Source organism: Myotis daubentonii, chromosome 16, assembly GCF_963259705.1.
Source record: "Myotis daubentonii chromosome 16, mMyoDau2.1, whole genome shotgun sequence".
In the NCBI taxonomy this organism is placed as follows: Eukaryota; Metazoa; Chordata; class Mammalia; order Chiroptera; family Vespertilionidae; genus Myotis; species Myotis daubentonii.
In genome coordinates, this window is record NC_081855.1 from 17,408,276 (window position 1) to 17,429,729 (window position 21,454).

Genomic DNA, 21,454 nt, shown 5'->3' on the forward strand with positions numbered 1-21,454 from the left:
AGGCAGACGCCCTTCCCCCAGCGCAGCTGATTGCTCCGCTGGCCTCCGGCCGCCCCAGCCCATGGCCTTCTCCCTGTGCTGGGGTGCCATCTCCCCGTGACTCATGGCCTGCCTGCCTCAGCTCCTTGGATCTGCTCCTCAGACAGTATTTATTACTCTTCTCCGGTCCTCGCGCCCCAGCCTGGATTCCACATGTCTTGGTCCCCAGGCTTGTGCCAGGCCTTCCAGGCAGTCCCTTTCCACCAAGTCCCGGTTCCCCTGGACCCCAAGGTCTGTCCCTGTCCCACACCAGTTCTCTTCCAGTCGCTTGTTCTCCCAGGTTTTTATTCCAGTCCCTATTTGCCCTTGCCTTTCCCCCCTGACCCCCAGCTCTCAAGTCAGTCTCACTCCGCCACCTGCCCTGCCCTCTCACAGCTGAGGTTCTGGGCCAGCCGTGGGCAAACTACGGCCTGCGGGCTTGAAATGAATAAAACTATTGAAAAAGACCCTACCCTTTTATGTAATGATGTTTACTTTGAATTTATGTTAGTTCACACAAACACTCCACCCATGCTTTTGTTCCGGCCCTCCGGTCCAGTTTAAGAACCCATTGTGGCCCTCGAGTCAAAAAGTTTGCCCACCCCTGTATCTGGGCCTTGGTGATGGCCAGCACAACCACTGCCCCAATGATGTCAGAGGTGCCACCATCTCTCTCGCACTGGCCAGTGTGGCTCACTCGGTTGGAGCATCTCCTGTACATTAGAAGGTGGCATGCTCAATTCTCGGTCAAGGCACAAATTCAGGTTGTGGGCTCAATCCCAGTCAGGGGTGCAGGGGAGGGTGTGGAAGGCAGCCAATCAATGTTGATATTTCTCCCTCACATCCATGTCTCTCTCTCCCTCTCCCCCCTTCCTCTCTCTAAAAAAAAAAAAAAAAAAAAGTCGTGGCTGGTGTTGCTTGGTGATTAGAGCATAAGCTCACACACTGAAGGATTTGATTCCAGTCAAGGGCACCCGAGTTGTGGGTTCACTCTCCCCTATTAGTCGATATGGCTTTTTCACATTGATGTTTCTCTCTCTCTCCCCACCCCTTTCTCTCTTCCACTCTCTCTGAAAAAGCAATGGAAAAAATATCCTTGCCCTACCCAGCATCAGCCTGCGGACTGAAGGCTCCCAGGTTCGATTCCAGTCAAGGGCATGTGCCTTGGTTGTGGGCACATCCCCAGTGGGGGGAGGGGGGTGCAGGAGGCAGCTGATCCATTTTTCTCTCTCATTGATGTTTCTAACTCACTATCCCTCTCCCTTCCCCTCTGTAAAAAATATTTTTTTAAAATGCGGAGACAAAGAAACAGGTCACAAATGACAGAAATGGAGGAAAGCAAACTACAGGATATAGAGTTCAAAACCACACTTATAAGGTTTTTCAAGAATATTCTAGAAACTGCCAATACATTTAGTGAGACCCTTGAGGATATGAAAAAGGACCAACTAGAAATTAAGCATACACTGACTGAAATAATATTATACAGAGTTCCAACAGCAGCCTAGAGGATTGCAAGAATCAAGTCAAAGATTTGAAACACAAAGAAGGAAAAAACACCCAACCGGAAAAACAAAAAGAAAAAAGAATCCACAAATATGAAGATAGTGTAAGGAGCCTCTGAGACAACTTCAAGCGCACCAACATCCAAATTATGGGGGTGCCAGAAGAAGAGAGAGCAGGATATTGAAAACCTATTTGAAGAAATAATGACAGAAAACTTCCCCTACCTGGTGAAAGAAATAGACTTATAAGTCCAGGAAGCGCAGAGAATCTCAAACAAAAGGAATCCAAAGAGGCCCACACCAAGACACATCATAATTAAAATGCCAAGAGCAAAAGACAAAGAATCTTAAAAGCAGCAAAAAAAAAAAAAAAAAAAGTCAGTTACCTACAAGGGAGTACCCATACGACTGTCAGCTGATTTCTCAACAGAAACTTTGCAGGCCAGAAGGGAGTGGCAAGAAATATTCAAAGTGATGAATGCCAAGAACCTACAACCAAGATTACTTTATCCAGCAAATCTATCACTCAGAATTGAAGGTCAGATGAAGAGCTTCACAGATAAGAAAAAGCTAAAGGAGTTCATCACCACCAAACCAGTATTATATGAAATGCTGAAAGGTATCCTTTAAGAAGAGGAAGACGGAGAAAAAGGTAAAGATACAAATTATGAACAACAAATACACATCTATCAACAAGTGAATCTAAAAATCAAGTGAATAAATAATCTGATGAACAGAATAAACTGATGAATATAATAGAATCAGGGACATAGAAAGGAAATGGACTGACTATTCTTGGGGGGGAAAGGGGTGCGGGGGGTGCAGGAAGAGACCGGACAAAAATCGTGCACCTATGGATGAGGACAGTGGGGGGTGGGGTAAGGGCAGAGGGTGAGGTGGGAATCGGGTGGAGGGGAGCTATGGGGGGGGAAAGAGGAACAACTGTAATAATATGAACAATAAAAATTTAATTTAAAAAAATATATATATATCCTTAGGAGAAGATTACCAACAATAAATAAATAAATAAAATAGCCCAGCCAGTGGGTGTGGCTCAGTGGTTGAGCATCGACCTATGAACCAGGCATAGTTCAATTCCTGGGCAGGGCACATGCCCAGGTTTCAGGCTCGGTCCCCAGTAGGGGGTGTGCCTATTGATGATTCTCTCTCATCATTGATGTTTCTGTCTCTTCCTTTCCCTTCCTCTCTCTGAAATCAATAAAAACATATTTTTAAAAATAATAAATAAATAGAAAATAAATGAAAAAGTGCCACAGTCTCATAGAGCACCCAATACTGCAGCATCGCGGGGGCCACCACCTCCTCAGAGTGCAGGATAGTGCACACCAGGGCAGGGTGGACCTTGGTGACCGAATAGCTCACACACAGGAGGCCAGAGCAAAGATCACCACTGCCCTCACACAGCTCCAGCTCAGAGGAGAGGATCAATGGGCAGCAGGGGAAAGGAGAAAGGCCTGGTACACAGCCCACCGGGTCCATCAAGCCGAACAGGAAGGCACTGTTGGCAGGCAGGAGGGGAAGCCCCAGCGATAGTGCCAGGCCGCCCAGAAAAGCGAGCACATAGCTCAGAGCCATGCAGAGGCCCTTCGTCCCCTCAGTAGTATCCCTAGTCCAGGTCCCACAATGATGATGAGTCCCACGGAGCTGCCCACTAGGCCATACCAGTCCGGGTGACTGAGACCCTGGCGCTCGAGACAGAGGGTGAGGAAAACAGAGCAGATGATGGAAAAACTTTTGTGGACGAGGACAGTGTTGCCAGCAGGCATCACCTGAGTGAGGGCATACAGGCAGGGGCCAGGCAAAGGGGAGGTGGAAGAGGCATCAACAGATGAGTAGCTCCAGCAAGGATAAGTGGGAAATCTGGTAAGACGCCTGGGAGAAGGGGCCCAGCCCGGCCACAAGCAGACTCGTGGGTGGCAGTACAGGTGCCGGGGGCGGGGGGGGGGGGCGGGGGGGGCGGGGGGGGTCTGGGTGGAGTGGAGGGCCAGCCATGATGACTGGGTGAAGTTGGCAGGTTGAAGGAGCAGTGAGTGCCAGCTTGTTAGGGAGAAAAGCGCTCAGGCATTAGGGCAGCCATAGTCCAGGGGACCTGAGACAGGGCAAATGTCAGGCTGGGGTCTAGGACCCGTGGACTGTAGAGGGGCAGGCTGTCTTGCTGAGGAACTCGGGAGCGAGAAAGGGCCTGAAAGATGGATGAGGCAGTGCAGTGGGGTAATACGGCAGGAAGCAGGGCGTGAGTAGTCCTGGAGCACTGTTCCTCTGGGTAAGTTGTTCCTGGGAGGAGAAATGGAAGAGCCAGCGACGCTCGGCTGGTATGAGGAAGAGGAGGTGGCCTCTGACGCTATGTGTTTATGTGATGTCACAGGTTCCAGGGACATCTGGGCACACCACGGTGAATGTCATTTGTTCCTTCTCTAGGACAGCTGGCAAGTGCTGGGGGCGGGAATGGGGAGCAGCCAGGAGCTATGAGGAAGGAGGCTATGCCCCCTTAGCCCTCACACTCACCATCTTTCCTTGGACTTCCTCCACTCCCCCTGGCTCAGGGCCCTGGGACCCGTAAGAGCTCCAGCCATTGTGACCTGATGGCAGGGGTGGGGTTCTTCCCCGAACCTCCCTGAGACGGGGGTGAGCCTGTTTTCTCTTTGTGTCCCACTCTGCTGGCTTTACATCTCTGCCTCGGTGATTCCAAAGTTGTTCTGATTCTTTTTTTTTCTCTCTCTTTAAGACTAGCTCTGTGATGAGACTTCTTTGGTTTTAGCTTGTCATGTCTCACCTTGTTTCAGAAAGGAGCTCTGAGGGCTGGCTCCTCAGTCTCCTGGGTTTTGGATTTTTGAAGACCAGGGGGGAGCCTTGGGGACGGTCCCTCTGGAGGTGCAGGAATGTGTTTCTTCTGTGTGTGTTGTCGGTGCTGTCCGAGGAGGCCCACACCAAGGCCTCTGCATTACGGACCAGTACATAGAATTGGCTATTTCCTCTGGTGGACAAAATACCTAGCTGCCTGCTCCTCTGCGCTGGTAGCCATCGCTGGGCCTGTTCCCAGAGGCTGGGCATTCCTGGGCCTGGCCTGGTGCGGGTGCCCTGCATTTCTGGGGAGGGTGTGTGTGTGTGTGTGTGTGTGTGTGTGCTGGCTCTGTGAGTGTGCTGAACCTGGGTCTGCGGGTCCACCGAGGCCCGACTGCGAGCCGAGCCTGCCATGTTGTGGGTCTGCGCCCTAACAGGCTGTGCGATCTCTGGGCGGAGTGCCACGCCGAGTGGAGGGCAGTGTGTGTGTGTGTGTGTGTGTGTGTTGGGGGGGGGGGGGGCTGTCCCTTCCTAGGAGTGGGTGGTCGTGCGCCCTGCGGGGGTGCTGCAGCCAGGCCCGCGCCCCGCTGGGTGCCCAGCCGCCCGGCGGCCCAGCGCGAGCCCTTCCTCCCCCGGGATCGGTCCGGTCCGGGCAAAGGCCGCAGGGCGCCCCGGCCCCAACCCGAGCCCGGAGCCCTGTGTCGGTGTCGGCTGCGCTACGCCGGCCTCCTCTCGGCGGCAGCGGCGCTGGGGGGGACTGTTTCCGGGGGTGGGGGTGGGGGTAGGACCGGGGTGGGGGGGGGAGCCGATGATGTCAGCGGCGGCGGCGGCTGCGGGGCCGGGCCGGGGCCGGGCGCTGGGGGGGCCGGGGCCGGAGCCGGAGCCGGAGCTGGAGGCGGGCGAAACAGGAGCGGCCGGGGGCGGCCACGGTGATGAGCCGGGCCTGGCGGACGCGGCGCCATCGCAGTCAGGTGGGCCCCGGGCGAACCGGGCAGGGCCAGGCGGACCGGAGCCAACAGCCGGGCCCCCTCCCCGCTGCCCGGTGCCGCGGGGGCCAGGGTCGCGCCCCGCGCCCGACCGCTACCCTTTGGGGCTGACCCGGGGGCTCCGGGGTCGGGGGCTGAGGCTGGCCCCGCCCCCAGGCGCGCACGGCGCTGGGAGGGGGCGACTGAGGGGCCCGGGTTCGGCGTCCGACCCAGCGGCGGCCGGGGGAGGCGCGATCGCGGGGGCCGGGGAAGGGGCGCCCTCGCTCCCCATTTGAAAGGTTAATTCTGCAGCCGAATGCCCCCTCCCCTTCTGGGGCAGGTTGGGGGTAGGGCTGGGCGGGCGTGAGCCCCGGCCGGCGCTGCTAGCGGCTGGGAGGGCGATGGCGTAGGAGCCAGGCAGAGCGGGGGAGGGGTGGGCCGGTGAGCGCCCCGGAGTTAGGGTGCGCGGGGTGCGCAGGACCAGCCGGGGCCCGGAGCCGCTGCGCCGTCGGGGCAGGGTGGTGGCTGTGGGTCCCGGAGATTGCGTGTCTCCTGCCGTGCTGTGCGGCCAGGTAAACCGCTCCTGCGCACCACCGTTTGCTGGCCTGGCAGCCAGGGGTCTGGGGAGGGCCCTCCTGGGCCATGGGGACTGGAAGCCAGGTGGTGGGGTGCCCAGGGTTGTGGGGCAGAATTACAGCAGGTGGCCCCGTGGCTTGGGGTGACAGGTCCCCGTTCCAGGCAGGATCCGGTACCTGCAGAGTTTGCTGGATGTGGGGCGTTCGGCAGGTTTATAGCAGCAAGTGTTTTCTTCTGCCTCCTGCACGGATGAACTATTTATGAACTGTTGTTTTCCGCACAGCTCGCTGGTGTCAGTGCTCTGGGCGGCCGAGTGCAGGCGTCTGGTCTGCGCCTGTTTGGAGGGGCGGTTGTTTACCTTTGAGTTGGAAGGTGTCACTTCTGGGCCCCGTGTCTGTGCCGCTGAGGTGTGGTCCGTTTCTGTGCTGCTCGGTGAGGACGGCCCCCCCCCTGGATGGGTTCCTGTGTCTGTGCGATGAGCGGGTTGCATGGGGAGGTGGCCCACGTCTAGAACTCAGGTACCACCCATCGTGAGGGACTTGAGAAACCCTAGGGTGTGTCTCAAGTGCTTGGGGAGCAGCTGGCACTGGTGTGAGGGGCTCTGGGTGGAATGTGCAGGTCGTGTGGATGGGACCGTGGGCAGCCTAGCGAGGGGACGGTTGTGTGTGCGCTGAGGGATTCTTTTGTGACATTGTTTGTGGGGAGCCTGTCCCTGCTGTTGGGCTGGGAGGCGAGCTGCTCAGAGAACACTTGTGGGGCGGGAGGTGGCGTGACAAGGGCGTGTGGGCCTCAGCCGCAGCCGTGTGTGCGTGCCTGCCTCTCGTGTGTGTGAGTGGCCTTGTGGGGCTGTGTTAGGAAGAAGGCAGGGAGATAAATGTGGGGCAGAGCAAGGGCAGCAGGCAGGAGGCTTGGGTGACGTCCGGTGGCCCGGCTCGTCTTTGTGCAGGGTCTGTGCGCTGGCCTCTCGCGGGCCTGCCCAGCGTGTCAGGGTCACTGGGAGGAGAGGCCTGGCGGCTGCGAGGAAACTGAGCTTGGACAGAGTGGCTCCTTGGTCATGTTTACGTAAAGGTCGGGTGTGACTCTTGTCACTGAAATGGAAAAAAGAAACACGAAGTTTTCAGCCTCCGCCTCCTGCTTCACCCTCTCTCGGCCCCCCTTGCTGGTATCTCTGCTTTTCCATCGCTTCTGTGTCTGTGACGCACGCTGGGCAGCTCCTGTGACTGTGGAAGGGTCTGAATTCGCTCACTAAACAGATTCCTCAGAACCGGTTTTCCTCACCTTTGGGGCCTGGGCCCTTCAGTAGTGTGTGTGTGTGTGTGTGTGTGTGTGTGTGTGTGTGTAGGGGGGATGGTGTGTGTGTGTGTTCCGAGTGTGTACACACCACTGGGTACTGCGCCTCGCCTGGCCTGGAGGGTGGATATGCATGGGGAGCGGCAGGAAGGCACGATGGCTGGGGCCTCCTGCATGGAGGGCTTGCTGGGCGCTAAGCGAGGCCTGCACAGCAGGGGCACCGCTGCCTGGTGGAGGGGAAGGAGGTCTAGGTGGAACTGACGGGTTCCGGCCCTCCTGCTTCTTCACTGGCACTTTCCCTGAGTGAGCCTCGGTTCCCCATCTGTAAAATGGGACTGATTGTCTGCCCTGCCTATCTCCCAACAGGGTTGTAAGCAAGTAGCATGTGGGAAATGTGCCAGAAAAGTAGCTACAGTTTGGGGACTATGCCAGCAACTGTCAGCCCTCTGCCAGCGCTGAGCCCCTGTTGGGGCTTGGCTCATAACAGTAGCAGTAAGCACTTATTTAGCACTTACTGTGTACCAGGCACTGTTCTCAGCTTCACATATGATCACTCATTTAGTCTTCACAGTCCCCCGTGGAGGTAGGTATTCTAATTACCTCTCCTTTTCAGATGAGACCGCTGAGGCCCACTTAGCTAGGAAGAGGGAGAGCTGGATTTGAACGCAGGCAGTCAGGTTCCAGGTCCTGTGCTCTTCTACGCTGCTTTCTGCTGCCCTTCTGCAGTTTTCTGCGGGCCTCTCTATGCACACACTTCTCCCCAATTTCTGTCTCCCTCAGCACCTGCACCAATCCATTTCAGAAGACCCATGTGCTTAGTAACTCAGCAAGGCCTAGCCTGGGGAGTGAGCTAATATCTGCTGCTGGGTGCTGGCCATAGAAGCAAAGAGATGTGGATGAGCCAGGGGAGGGAGAGCTTGTCCTGTGGGTTCGGTAGGGCCACGAGGGAGGAGGTGGCATTTGAGTTCGATCTTAATATTTTGCAGGGCTTTGGAGAAGAGGTGGAGGAAAGGCTGCATTTCTAACAGGAGGCCCAGCACAGGCAAAAGCATGGTGGTCCAGGATGTGTTGAGGTTGTAGAGCACACTGGGTGCTTGAAGGGAGACGAGCACAGGCAAGATTGGAAAGGAAGATTGGAAGTAGACCGCTGAGTGCCTGGCTGAGGAATTGGAGCTTTATTCTAGAGGGAGCGGGGACCAGTGAAGGGTCCTGAGACCAAGAGTAATACCACCTGAGCTGCACTGGGGAGGTTGACCTTCAGTGAGAGGGAAGCCTGGAGGCAGGGGAATAGCTGGGAGACCATGACCTTGGACCTTGCGAGTGTTAACAAGGCCCCGAGCTAATTTGGGGGCCGGAGGTGGGTCGAAGGGAAGGCTTCCAAAGCCTTTCCCAAGTCGGGCTGCAGATTTGACCAGACTTGGGGACTGCCGGATGTGGGGAGCGAGGGAAAGGACAGAGTCAGACGTGACACAGTTAGCGTTTAGCACGTGAGACCTTGTGTGGTGATTCTGCAACCCGCTCGCTGGCCATAGGCCCTTTCGGGGCAGGATCCAGCAGTATGGCGGAGGGCAAGACTCAGCACCTGGATCACACAGGCCTGGATTTGAATTTTGCTCTGCTCCTCACAAGCTGTGTGACCTTGAACAAGGTAGATCCACCTCCCCGTGAGCCTCGGTTTCCTTCTTTGTAAAATTGGGATACTATAAATACCCACCTCGGGCGGTCGTTTGGGGGATCATTCCATCAGGCAATGCATGTAAGGCCCTGGTGCGAGTGCCCCAGAAGTGGTCGAGTTACCGTCATCATCCCAGCTCCCGACCAGCCCAGTCCTGCACTGAGGATGACTTCCTTCCCAAGGGTGGACAGACTACAGGCAGACTTTGAAGAAGACAGGTTCATGCATTCACCAAATTTTTTAAAAATCTCCCATTACATATCAGACACTGTTCTAAGCACTGGGGATCGCAGTGAACAAAGCAGACAAAAATCCCTCCCTCCCTCCCTCCCTGGCCAGTGTGGCTCAGTTGGTTGGGCGCAGTCCCGCACACCAAAGGGTTGCCAGTTCTATTCCCAGACAGGGCACATGCCCAGGTTGTGGGCTTGGTCCCTGGTGGGGGGCATGCAGGAGGCAGCTGAACGATGTTGCGTTCTCACATCAATGTTTCTCTCCTCTCTCTCTCTCAAAATCAATAAACTTAAAAAAAAACTCTTCTTCCCTTGGAGGTTACATTCTAGAGATAAATGAACAATATGTTTTACTAAGTGTCAAAGAGAAAAATAAAGTAGGGGAGAGTGACAGGAAGTTTGGGGAGGCAGAGGGTGGCCAGGGAAGACCGGGGGTGGGGTGGGGTGGCTTTTGAGTCTAGACTTAAAGGAGGCGGGGGGGGGGGGGGGGGCGGGCAGCAAGGCACGAGGCTGAGAAAACATTCCAGGCAAAGGGAACAGCAGGAGGCGGAGTGTGTCGGTGGCAGTGCTCGGATCCCCACCTCAGTCACACCTCTAAGGCCACACCACCAGTCAACAGTAGAGAAGCAGTAAAAACAAATAAACTAAAAACCACAGAGCCACCAAACGTACCATGAAGCCTGATTTCTGCTTCTCTTTCTTCACTTCCCCGCATCATTTTCTGGGACGACGTTCTGAGATGATGATAAGAGTGAGCGCTTCCTGAGCATTTACTGTGTGCCAGGTGCTCTTCTAGGTTCTACCAGTTATCAGCTCACTTATTCTTCAGAATAACCACACAAAGTGGGGACTTTTCCCTTCTCATAGACAAGGAAACTGAGATACAGGAGGTTAAGTAAGTTGCCCAGAGTCATTTAGCTAGTTCTTCTCCACCTCCCACAAGCCCTCGTAGGGCAGTGGCCCGTGGTGCGGCCGTTGAACTCAGCAGAGCTGGGTTCAAACTCTGTGTGGTTAGCAGTAAGAGCAGGGGCAAATCACACTGCCACCGTGTTCTCTATACCTGAAAGTGAAGCGTGTAGAGCATTTAAAGCCTCAGTTTCCTCATCTGTGCAGTGGGGTTGATGACAGCCCCTGCCTTACTATGGTCCTTTTTGAGTGTTGAGATGCGATGATGCAGATAAAGCGCTTAGCTCTGTACTTGGGACATAATAAGTATTTCATAAATGGCAGCTACAAGTCCGAACTAGGTTTATGATGTTTCTAGGTCAGCGGTCGCCAACCGGTGGTCTGGGGACCACTGGTGGTCCGTGAGGCCTGAAAGGTTGGCGACCGCCGTCCTAGGTGATCTCTCTAAGGGCCGGGCCAGCTTTGGACGTCTCTGGTTCTAAGAAGCCTCAATGGGCCTTGTCCAAGTCAACACAGCCACCCTCGGCAGGCACCACGCCTCAGCGGGCGCCATGCCGGTATGGTGGTGCAGGTGGGCCGGCCTGGCCACGCGAGTGTGTGGGGGCTGGAATTGAACCTTTGCTTTGCTCACTGCAGGGCTGCTACTTCCTGGAGGAAGGGCCTCTCCTCTAATTTTAACATGTGGGCTGTTGAAAGAAAAATACACTATTTTTCTGTACTCTACTCAAACACTTCTGACATCAGGTGTGTGGGTTTTCCCCTCACTGGGTGTCCTACAGTTCACTTCTGACACCAACTGCCTGGAAATAGTGTCACACCCCCCCCCCCACCCCCCATTCAGATGCCAGTTGCAAATCCAGGCTTCCTGTGTTCTGACTGACCAGCTATAAATTGGGGTTTACCGTGACCCCTGCCTCAGATTTGATAATTTGCTAGAATGGCTCACAGAACTGAGGGAAATACTTATGTTTACTGGTTATAATAAAGCATATGATAATAGAGACGAATAGACGATGGGGAGGTGTGCAGGACAGGTCTGGAAGGGTCTTGAGCGCAGGAGCAGAATTCTGTCTCCGAAGAGTTGTGATGCGCCATCCTCCCAGCAGGTGGATGTGTTTGCCAACCTGGAAGCTCTACTGACCCCACAGTTTAGGAATTTTTATGGAGCCATCATCATGTAGGCATGATCAATCATTAACTCAGTCTCCAGTCCCTCTCCGCTCCCCAGAAGTTGGGGGTGGGTGGGGCTGAAAGTTCCAAGCTTCTATCATGGCTTGGTCTTTCTGGCAACCAAACCCTATCCAGGAGTCCACCAGCAGTCACCTCATTAGAACAAAAAAAATGCTCCTGTCACCCAGGAAGTCCCCAGGGATTTAGGAGCTTGGTGTCAGGAAGCAGAATCAAAGACCAACCATTAGAACAAAAGAAGCTCCTAATGCTCGTACCACTTAGGAAATTTCAAGTTCTAGAGGCTCTCTGTCATGGAGATGAAGACCAAATGTATATATTCCTATTATATCAGAATAGCATAGCTCAGAGCTGCAAACAAGCCCTTCACCTGGTTTGGTACAGTCAAGAACACAGGCTTTGGCGCCAAACTTCCTGGGATCAGGTGCCAGCCCTGCTCACTGCTCATACATTCTTGAGTGAGCTACCCAGCACCTCTGAGCCTCAGTTGGTCACTTAAAAATGGGGAAGCTGCCCTGACCGGTTTGGCTCAGTGGATAGAGCATCGGCCTGTGGACTGAAGGGTCCCGGGTTCAATTCCGGTCAAGGGCGTGTACCTTGGTTGCGGGCACATCCCCAGTGGGAGGTGTGCAGGAGGCAGCTGATCGATGTTTCTCTTTCATTGATGTTTCTAACTCTCTATCCCTCTCCCTTCCTCTCTGTAAAAAATTAATAAAATATATTTTTAAAAATATATTTAAAAAATGGGGAAGTTGCCGAAACCGGTTTGGCTCAGTGGATGGAGCGTTGGCCTGCGGACTGAGGGGTCCCGGGTTCGATTCTGGTCAAGGGCGTGTACCTGGGTTGCGGGCGCATCCCCAGTGGGAGATGTGCAGGAGGCAGCTGATCGATGTTTCTAACTCTCTATCCCTCTCCCTCTCTGTAAAAAATCAATAAAATATATTTTTAAAAATATATTTAAAAAAATGGGGAAGTTAGCCTGGCCAGTGTGGCTCAGTGGCTGAGCATTGGCCCATGAACCAGGAGGTCACGGTTGGATTCCATGTCAGGGCACATGCCCTGGTTGCAGGCTCCATCCCCAATAGGGGGCGTGCAGGAAGCAGCTGATCTGATGTTTCTCTTATCGATGTTTCTATCTATCCCCCTCCCTTCCTCTCTCTAAAATCAATAAAAATATATTTAAAAATAAAATGGGGAGGCTAAGCTACTTTTTAGGGTAGTGAAGAGGAAGGAGTAAATGAGGCAATGCAAGTGAAGCGTTGACCCTTGGGGGTCCCAGCGGGCCGATGGCTGTCATGGGAGGGAATGCTCTTTCCTCACGTTACAACCAGACCCACCTGCAATCCAGCAACTGACGGGCAGCACCGACCCAGTCTGTGCCTGGCCATTGGGGCTGTTGAACTTGTGCGTTCACCTCTGTTTATCACCTGCTTCTCCAGGGGAGGAGTCAGAGCAGTATTTTGGGGAATTGAAATGGACTTCGGAGGGAAAGCCTTTTAATCCAGATAGTGTGGTTACCAAGTGGGAAGATAAGGTTTTTATGGGGTGGTGCGAATTGTGTGGGGAACTCCTGACGCAGGACACGTCAGAGAGCGTGTGACCCAGGGCATTCCGAAGGAGATCGCTCCCAGGGCAGACGAGAGGGGCCAAGAGCTCTGCTCTCAGGTCAGCAGGCCTGGCTCTGTGCACAGGCCACACCTGTTGTTATCAGCTCTGTGTGACTTTGGCTAAGTCACTGTATGGCTCTCGAACTTAGATCCTCAACTGAAAAATGCAATCCCAAAGCCCTGGCTGTGCCCACAGGGGAGAGAGCGGCTGTGACGTGCCTTCTCTGTGGTGATTGCCACAGCTCGCCTTTGGGTTGCCTACTATTCCTTTTGGATGAGCTTCCCAGAAAGAGGTGAGATAAGAGTTGTGTCCCACCCGCTCCCGCAACCCCTATTTTATTTATTTTTTATTATTGTTATTGATTTCAGAGAGGAAGGGGGAGATAGAAACATCAATGATGAGAGAGAATCATTGATTGGCTGCCTTCTGCACGCCCACTACTGGGAATGGAGCCCGCAACCCAGGCATGTGCCCTTGACTGGAATCGAACCCGGGACCCTTGAGGCTGCAAGCCGATGCTCTACCCACTGAGCCAAACCAGCTAGGGCCACAACCCCTATTTTAAAGCCAAAGTCCTAAGGCCCCTAGCTCTCAGAGTAAGGAGTGGGACCCAAGTTTCCTCACTCCTGATCTGGTGGCCTTTCCAGTCCCTCCAGAAGCTGGAGCAAGCTGGGCACCTGCTGTAAGAATTGTGTAAGAATTGTGGTCTTTGGTGGTCCCCTGGCACCTGGGCCAGAAATCCCCTCAAAGATTTATGGGGCTGGCACCTGTGAGAGGAGGTCCTTTCCTAATTTGAATATCTAGCAGCTTGGTTCAATAAAAAGTCTCAAACAAATCTATTTTGATATGTAAATGAAGTCATTATAAAAAAGACAATATGCAAATGTCTGACTTCCTTTGAACTTTAAGATTGGGCCAAAGGGACTTGAGAGTGATCCAACAGGCTTCCCTAGACCTAGAGCACTGCACGAAGCTGCTGTATGTTTTGAATTGGGAATATGCAAATGAGCTTGTTCCTGTGCTGATGGGGCCAGCAGAACCAGGCTGCAGGACTCTGTGTGGCCTCCTAGGTCCCACTGGATGTGGCTAAGCAAATAGCCTGACAGGCCCCTGGGCGGGTCAGGGTCTGCAGAGCAGCCCGTGTCCTCTTTGACCCTGAGCACTCTCCCACCCCTGGCTCCTGGGTGCCTCCCATTTCAGGTCTCTTACCGAGGACATACATGGTTTGTTCCTTCACAGAGGGAAGAGGCCCGGCCGGAGGGACTTGCTGAGCCTCCCTCATTCTGCTCCATGGTGGCTGTGCTCTCAGGTGAGGCGGTGAGAGGTGTGCAGCGGGAAAATGTGGACCTGAGGCAGCAGGCCAGCCATTTTGTGTAGCCTTGCGAGTCTTATGAAATGGTCATCAGTCCCGTGGGAAAGAGGTGTCTGTTGCTTATTTTTCTAGCCTGTGACTCTGGAGGTTTTAACCTTGGACCTTCATCAAGACCTGAGGTGTCCCTGGCATCTTCCAGCCCCAGATGTCTGACATACTGGTGTTGGATGCTGGCCAGACGTGGGTGGCTAAGGTTAACCCCTGACTTCTGTGATCGGAAGTTAGCCAGCCTTCCACTAGTCTCTGACCAACAGCATTTGGCCCCCCACCCCCACCCCCACCCCCAGCTCACCTCCCTGGGTTCTGAGGCCCCTGCTCTCTGCCCAGCCTCTGAGATGCTCCCCTGACTTCTTCTCCTGTCTAGGCTGGTGCCATGCCCCCCCCAGCAGAGGTGACGGACCCATCCCATGCCCCCGCTGTCCTGCGCCAGCTCAACGAACAGCGGCTCCGCGGCCTCTTCTGTGACGTCACCCTCATAGCCGGAGACACCAAGTTTCCTGCTCACCGCAGCGTCCTGGCCGCTTCCAGTCCCTTCTTCAGAGAGGCCCTGCTTGCTTCAGCTCCACTGCCCCTCCCACCAGTTATTGGGGGCTCAGCCCCTAACCCTGCCACCACCACAGCTGCCTCCTCCTCTTCCTCTTCCTCCTCTTCTCCGCCTCCAGCCTCGCCCCCCGCGTCCTCCCCACCCAGGGTCCTAGAGCTGCCAGGGGTCCCAGCAGCGGCCTTCTCTGACGTCCTCAACTTCATCTACAGCGCCCGCCTTGCACTACCTGACGGCGGCGGGGATGGGGCAGCCGTGGCAGAGATTGGAGCGCTGGGGCGGCGCCTGGGCATCTCCCGCCTACAAGGCCTGGGGGAGGGAGGTGATGCCTGGGTGCCTCCTGCCCCAGCCCCCATGGCCACGTCGCAGCCCGAAGAAGACAGCTTTGGGCCTGGGCCTAGGCCAGCCAGGGAGTGGGAGAGTGACAGGGCTGAGGCCCAGGGCCCTGACTCGCAGCCTGCCCTGTCCCGACAGCCCCTGCCCTGTCCCCGATGTGGGAAAAGCTTCATTCACCCCAAGAGGCTCCAGACCCACGAAGCACAGTGCCGCAGGGGGGCCAGCGCGAGGGGCTCTGCGGGGCTGGGAGCCGGGGGCTCTGGCCCGAGTGGCCCCACGGGCGTGGACGCCTCAGCCCTGCCCCCCGCCGTGGGCTTCAGAGGTGGCCCGGAGCACGTGGTGAAGGTGGTCGGCGGCCACGTGCTGTATGTGTGCGCGGCCTGCGAGCGCTCCTACGTGACCCTGTCCAGCCTGAAGCGGCACAGCAATGTCCACTCCTGGCGGAGGAAGTACCCCTGCCGCTACTGCGAGAAGGTGTTCGCCCTGGCCGAGTACCGCACCAAGCACGAGGTGTGGCACACCGGGGAGCGCAGGTGAGTGTCTGGGGGGGCGGGGTGGGGGCAGCCAGTCAACACCAGCGCTCGGGCACCACCTGGGCAAGGGAGGGCGTGGGCAGAGCATGGAGCCTAGGAAGGCATCCTGAGACTCCCGCTCACCTGCTCTTCATCACTTACCCATCTGCCTCCTTTCAGCCCCAGCTCCTTCTGCTGATACTTATTAGCACCTCTAGGTGCCACGACCCTGCTTGGTGCTATGAAGACCAAGGAGGAAGGATAAAAGTTACCCCCACAGGAAAAGACTATGCCCATCAGTCGTTATAATATGTATTTCCATAATGTGTCCCTGTTCATAAGACATTTCCCCTGTCATGTGAGCTTAAAAGAAGGCCTGGTGAATTAGGCAAGGTGTGTGATTATTCCCAGTTCACAGATGGAACAGCTGAGGCCCGCTGTCCCACAGCTGGGGTGGGACACTGAGCTCGGCGGGACTGGTGTCCCTCCCGAGGCTGGCAGGGTGGGATACGCAGCAGGAAAGGAGGGTGAGCGAGTGGCTGAGGGAGTTCTAGGTCTGAGTGGAGGGCAGTAGAGGTTATGGGAAGCTGAGGCCCTGGCTTCAGGGCTCCTGACTCACCTGGCTCTGTCCCCACCCTGTTTCCTCCGCCCCGGCCCAGGTACCAGTGCATCTTCTGCTGGGAAACCTTTGTCACTTACTATAACCTGAAGACCCACCAGCGAGCCTTTCACGGTATTAGCCCGGGCCTCCTAGCCAGTGAGAAGACACCCAATGGAGGCTACAAGCCCAAGCTCAATACCCTCAAGCTGTACCGCCTGCTCCCCATGCGGGCAGCCAAGCGACCCTACAAGACCTACAGCCAGGGAGCCCCCGAGGCCCCTCTTTCTCCAAGCCTCAACACACCGGCCCCTACAGCAATGCCAGCCAGCCCACCGCCTGGCCCCCCGCCTGCCCCAGAGCCCGGCCCCCCGCCCTCCGTCATCACTTTCGCCCACCCCGCTCCCTCCGTCATTGTTCATGGGGGCAGTAGTAGTGGTGGAACAGGGAGTGGGCTGGCCAACACCGGTGGGGCCCAAGCCGCCTCGGTCATCACTTACACTGCTCCCCCGAGGCCCCCCAAGAAACGTGAGTACCCACCTCCTCCCCCAGTGCCTACACCCACACCAACCAGCCCAGCCACAGCGGGCAGCCCCGCCACACCTGCAGGGCCTGCCACGGCCACAGAGGAGACCAAAGGCCGAAACCTGCGGGCCGGAAGGACTCTGACCTACATGGCCAAGCCAGCTGGTGGGAGTGGCGGGGACGGGGGTCCTCCCACAGGGCCTGGCCGGGGGCCTCAGCTTCAGGTGCCCCCTCCACTGTGTCAGATCACTGTGCGAATTGGCGAGGAGGCCATTGTCAAGCGCCGCATCTCAGAAACTGACCTGCGTCCTGGGGAACTGAGTGCAGAGGAAGTGGAGAGTGAGGAGGAGGATGAAGAGGAGGACGAGGAGGAGGAGGAGGAATCGAAGGCTGGCGGGGAGGACCAGCTCTGGAGGCCCTACTACTCGTACAAGCCCAAGCGCAAGGCTGGAGCTGCAGGCGCCGGCGGCGGCGGCGGGGGCAGCGGGACGCCCAGAGGCCGCAGGCCGCCGCGCTGGAGACAGAAGCTGGAACCGAGGAGCTGGGAGGAGACCCCGGGGGCTGAGGCCCCCACAGGGCGTGCCTGCGGGGAGCGGAGGCACCGCTGCGGGGACTGTGCCCAAACATTTGCTACCCAGAGGAAGCTGCGCAAGCACCAGGAGGCCCACGGCGGGGGCTCCCACAGCTCCCGGGCTGGACGGAGGTCTTCCACACGCTTCGCCTGCCCTCACTGCGCCAAGGTGTGCAAGACGGCAGCCGCCCTGAGCCGCCACGGGCAGAGGCATGCTGCTGAGAGACCTGGGGGCACCCCCACACCTGTCATTGCCTACTCCAAGGGCAGCACTGGCACCAGACCCGGGGATGTCAAGGAGGAGGCCCCCCAAGAGATGCAAGTCTCCTCATCCAGCGGGGAGGCCGGTGGCGGGAGCGCTGCGGCGCAGGAAGCGTCTGAGGCCGCCTCAGTCCAGGACCCTGTCATCTCAGGGGGTGAGGAGCTCCCAGTGGTGGCCGGAGGGGGCGTCTATGCATACCCACCTGTGCAGGAGTTCCCACTGGCTCTGATTGGAAGCGGCCGGGAACCTGGTGGTGGCAGGGGAAAGCCTGGCAGTGAGGGGCCCGTGGGGGCCGGGGAGGGGGACCGAATGGAAGGGATAGGAGCTGCCAAAGTCACCTTCTACCCCGAGCCCTACCCCCTCGTCTATGGCCCCCAGCTCCTTGCCGCCTACCCTTACAACTTCAGCAACTTGGCTGCGCTCCCAGTTGCTCTTAACATGGTCCTACCTGATGAGAAGGGTGGGGGAGCCCTTCCGTTCCTACCAGGGGTCTTTGGCTACGCAGTCAATCCTCAAGCAGTACCCCCTACGCCCCCAACTCCGTCTCCCCAAACTCTTCCCCCACCCGTCCCCCCTAAGGGAGAAGGGGAATGGGCAGGGATTGAAGGAACCCAGAAGGGAGATGTGGGGTGAGCTCTGGACCCAGATCTCCCCTTTCACCAGAGGCCACCCTCCCTGAACCCCCCGCCACTACCAGCTGCCTGGCCTCCTTGCCCCTTGGGAGCCCCTCCACACTCTTGTGCAGGGACTTAGGGGCCCCTGGAGCTCAGGGGCCAGGCTGCTTTGTGTGAGATTGTAGTTTTCCTATCTCCTGGGAAGGGGTCTTTGGTGGTTCCCCTCTCGGTTCTCCTCCAGGGAATGACCTCCATGAGGGGCAGGGCCAGCTCCCATTCCCTTGGCCAGCCCTCGGGGCAACTGAGCAATATACTTACATGGATCTCTACTCACGGCCCCCACCAGCTCTGAATGTCTAACCCGCCCCCCTGATTCGTATTCCTAGGGGGAAACCATCTCTCTTCCCTATGCTCCTCCCTCCTTCTGCAGCGTTCTTTAAGCCTGTGCCCAGATGCTTCCTAGCACATTCCATTCTTGGCCCAGGGCCTGGACCAGACCATTGTGATACCTGACACCCACCCACATGGGAGCTCGGCTTTGGATTCTATCTTCCGATGGTGGATTTCTGCGTCCCTTTTTCCTTCACGTTAAGATGCCATGCCTTCCTTGGCTTCCACGCCTTTGGATCTTCCATATCCCTCCTCAAACTCCTAGACTCTGGAGATGGCCTCTTCCAGTCCAGGTCAAGGGGGTGTTGGGGAGGAGGGCTACCCATCTGTTTCTTTCCCAGCCCAGGGCAGCACCAATCTTGGTTCTATCTTGACCCCCAAATCCAGTGAGTCCCAGATTCTTCCAAGGCAAAAGAGGTGAGTAGATCACATCTCTTTCTGCCTCTACATATGGCCTCTTCTGGGCTAAGCCAGATTTGGGGGCTAGGAGGGAGGACCTCCATATGGAATGGGGAAGGGAATCTACTTTTTCCCTGTGGTTTTTTTTTTTTCTTTCTTCCTGATGGTTTCTCCCAGACTAGACCAAATAGCCAGAAAAATAATGGGGGTTGGATGGGTGGGTAAGCTCAAGATTTGCACATGACCTCCCATCCTTACCTTTACCCCCATCTTTCCCAGCACCACTTCCCTCACCAATCACTCCCGATGGTTTTGGGGAAACCATACTATTCCCTTGGTGGGCTTTGGGGTATCCCCACCAATTTCCCCTCCAAAATAGCACCTTATACCCCATCTCTGATTCAGTTCCCCACACCCAAAGATCCCAGCCTAGGGATGGGATGCAGGGACCTTAAATAGTCCCTAATCCCTAATTTGCACTAGTTAACCCTGGTCAGGGTCCCTATGTTTCCTTCCAGTGGGTTGTTGGAGAAACATTTGCTCCTAATTCTCTGATAACAGGGCCTCTCCACTCTGTGATTGGATGAGCATTTCCCATCTGACCCACCTCACCCAAAAAAACCCAGCTCATAAGGGGAGAGCCAGTTTTGGGGAGCAAATTTGAAAAATGGGAATTAGAGGAGTGCAGTTTTAGAAAGGGGGAAAGTTGCTATCATCAAAATGGCAGCCTTTTTCCCAGCTACTGTTTTCTGGGGCCAAGATGGCTGCCCTCTCAAAAGACGTTGAAAGGGCAAGATCATGGCTTTTAGAGGGGGGTGAATTTGGGGGAAGGGACAGGAACATCCTCCTGCCCCGTTACCCTCCCAGACTACACAAAGGGGGAGGTTCTTGGCAGGCTCCCTGAATGTTAACTATGGAGGAGTGTCGCTCCTTCACGACTCCTCTGTCTCTTTGCACTTTTCTTGGTCTTGGCCACAGTCCGAGTGAAGAGTTTTCCTACTGAATGTACCAAGTTCCAATTTTTATGGGAGAAAAAAAATTTTTTTAACAGGGAAAAATGCAAAAAAAAAATCACTAAAACGTTCCCACAAATCTTGTTTCTGGCACTTTAGAAAAACTGCGAAAAAAGTACATAATAAAGAATACATATATATATCTATATCTACACACAGATTATATATATATATATATATATATATACACACACAGCGGAACCACAAGAGAGACTGAGGAAGGCCTTGGAGGCAGGGACAGATGAGATGACAGTCCCCTTATATCCTTAACCTGAACCGCTGAGGCAGAAAGGCACAGGAGATGGAAGGGGTGGAGGATGGACCAGGGAATGGTAATTTCTGCAGGTCACAATTCTAAAACCATTTTGGGAGAACTGAGATCGTAGACATTTATTTTTTTGAAAATATGATTTAGGGGAAAGTTTCCAGAATTTGGTGGTTCTGGGCAACAAATGAGATTGTGGCAAAACGGCGATTAAAAGACATGGGGAACTTGAATATTGTGAATTTCAGATGTTGGAAATTGGGGGGTTTGCAATTTCATCTTTTGAAAAGTATCGTCTTGTCAGTTTGGGCCCTTTCCTCATGTTCCCTGGGAAGAAGGGTGATGGTGGAGTAGGAAGGCCACTGGTTCTGTGCCACAGCACGCGAGATTTAGAATTCTACAGACTCTAGTTCTATATGTAGTGAGGACCCAGATTTAGAGAAATTGACCAATATTTATCTCCGCATTTGTGTGTGTGTCCAACTCTCTAGGCCAATAAACCAACAAGACAAACAAACTGTGCTCCGCAGCGGGATACCAGGTGCAATTATTTGTGTGGTCGGTGGTCTGGCTGGACAGGGACGTGCTGCCCTTGTCCCACAGGGATCCTTGGGAGCTGTAGCCCTATTCTCCCTCTTAGGACAACCACCTCCAGCAATTGAGTTGGTGTGAGGTACTTCGTTGTAATTGCAGCAGCCTACTAGGCTCCAGCTGACTTTGGTCTGACCTCCAGGCAGAAACATTAAACTCCTTGCAGTTCACACAGCCTTCTGGGCACAAGATCCTCCTGTCCCAGAAAGGCATTGCCCTAAAGCCGGTGTAACCCTTTCTCCAAATTGAAAGGAAACAGGCACAAAATATGGGATGGCCGTAAGAGACACAACAACCTTTCTTTTTTCCTCCCATTGGCTTCAACTCCTGTCCCCCATGCCCTCCCCTGTATTTTGTCTAGTGTTACGGAGGGATGGGTAAGTAGAATGAGTGAAGCTGGTCAGGTGGGTGGGGGCTTTGAGGAATTGATCAGAGTGGGCAGCCACTAATGAGCTCTTGCAGGTTGCTGCCAACAGGGGAATCAGGCCTGGTGTTACTGTAGGTTTTTAAAATTTTTTCAAGAGGAGCCAGAAATCCAAATTTCTCTGTGAAATACCCACATTTTAAAATTAGCTAACTAATTTAAATTTAGCATTATTCAGGCCAAGCCCTAGCCGGTTAGACTCAGTGGATAGAGCGTCGGCCTGTGGACCAAAGGGTCCCGGATTCAGTTCCAGGCAAGGGCACGTACCTTGGTTGCAG

At 55.2% G+C, this 21,454-nt stretch overlaps 2 protein-coding genes across 6 annotated transcripts; one reads left to right on the forward strand and one right to left on the reverse strand.

Moving 5' to 3' along the window:
- Positions 1 to 2,738: 2,738 nt before the first annotated feature.
- On the reverse strand, positions 2,739 to 4,021 carry SLC35G6 (solute carrier family 35 member G6). Its single transcript, XM_059668785.1, is given in 5 exon segments — positions 2,739 to 2,911; positions 2,914 to 2,996; positions 2,998 to 3,142; positions 3,145 to 3,341; positions 3,343 to 4,021. Coding segments are annotated over 5 exon segments (792 nt in total). The 5' UTR covers positions 3,537 to 4,021.
- Positions 4,022 to 5,137: 1,116 nt separating this feature from the next.
- On the forward strand, positions 5,138 to 20,683 carry ZBTB4 (zinc finger and BTB domain containing 4). Of its 5 annotated transcripts, none has more exons than XM_059668774.1 (4): positions 5,138 to 5,296; positions 14,003 to 14,072; positions 14,500 to 15,545; positions 16,184 to 20,683. In XM_059668774.1, the coding sequence occupies exons 3-4, from the start codon at positions 14,509 to 14,511 to the stop codon at positions 18,111 to 18,113; spliced, it is 2,967 nt and encodes a 988-aa protein (XP_059524757.1). In that variant the 5' UTR covers positions 5,138 to 5,296; positions 14,003 to 14,072; positions 14,500 to 14,508; the 3' UTR covers positions 18,114 to 20,683. The 5 variants fall into 5 exon arrangements, with proteins under 5 accessions (XP_059524757.1, XP_059524760.1, XP_059524759.1 ...); XM_059668777.1 differs by lacking the exon at positions 5,138 to 5,296 and adding an exon at positions 5,565 to 5,589; XM_059668776.1 differs by lacking the exon at positions 5,138 to 5,296 and adding an exon at positions 6,286 to 6,384.
- Positions 20,684 to 21,454: the final 771 nt, after the last annotated feature.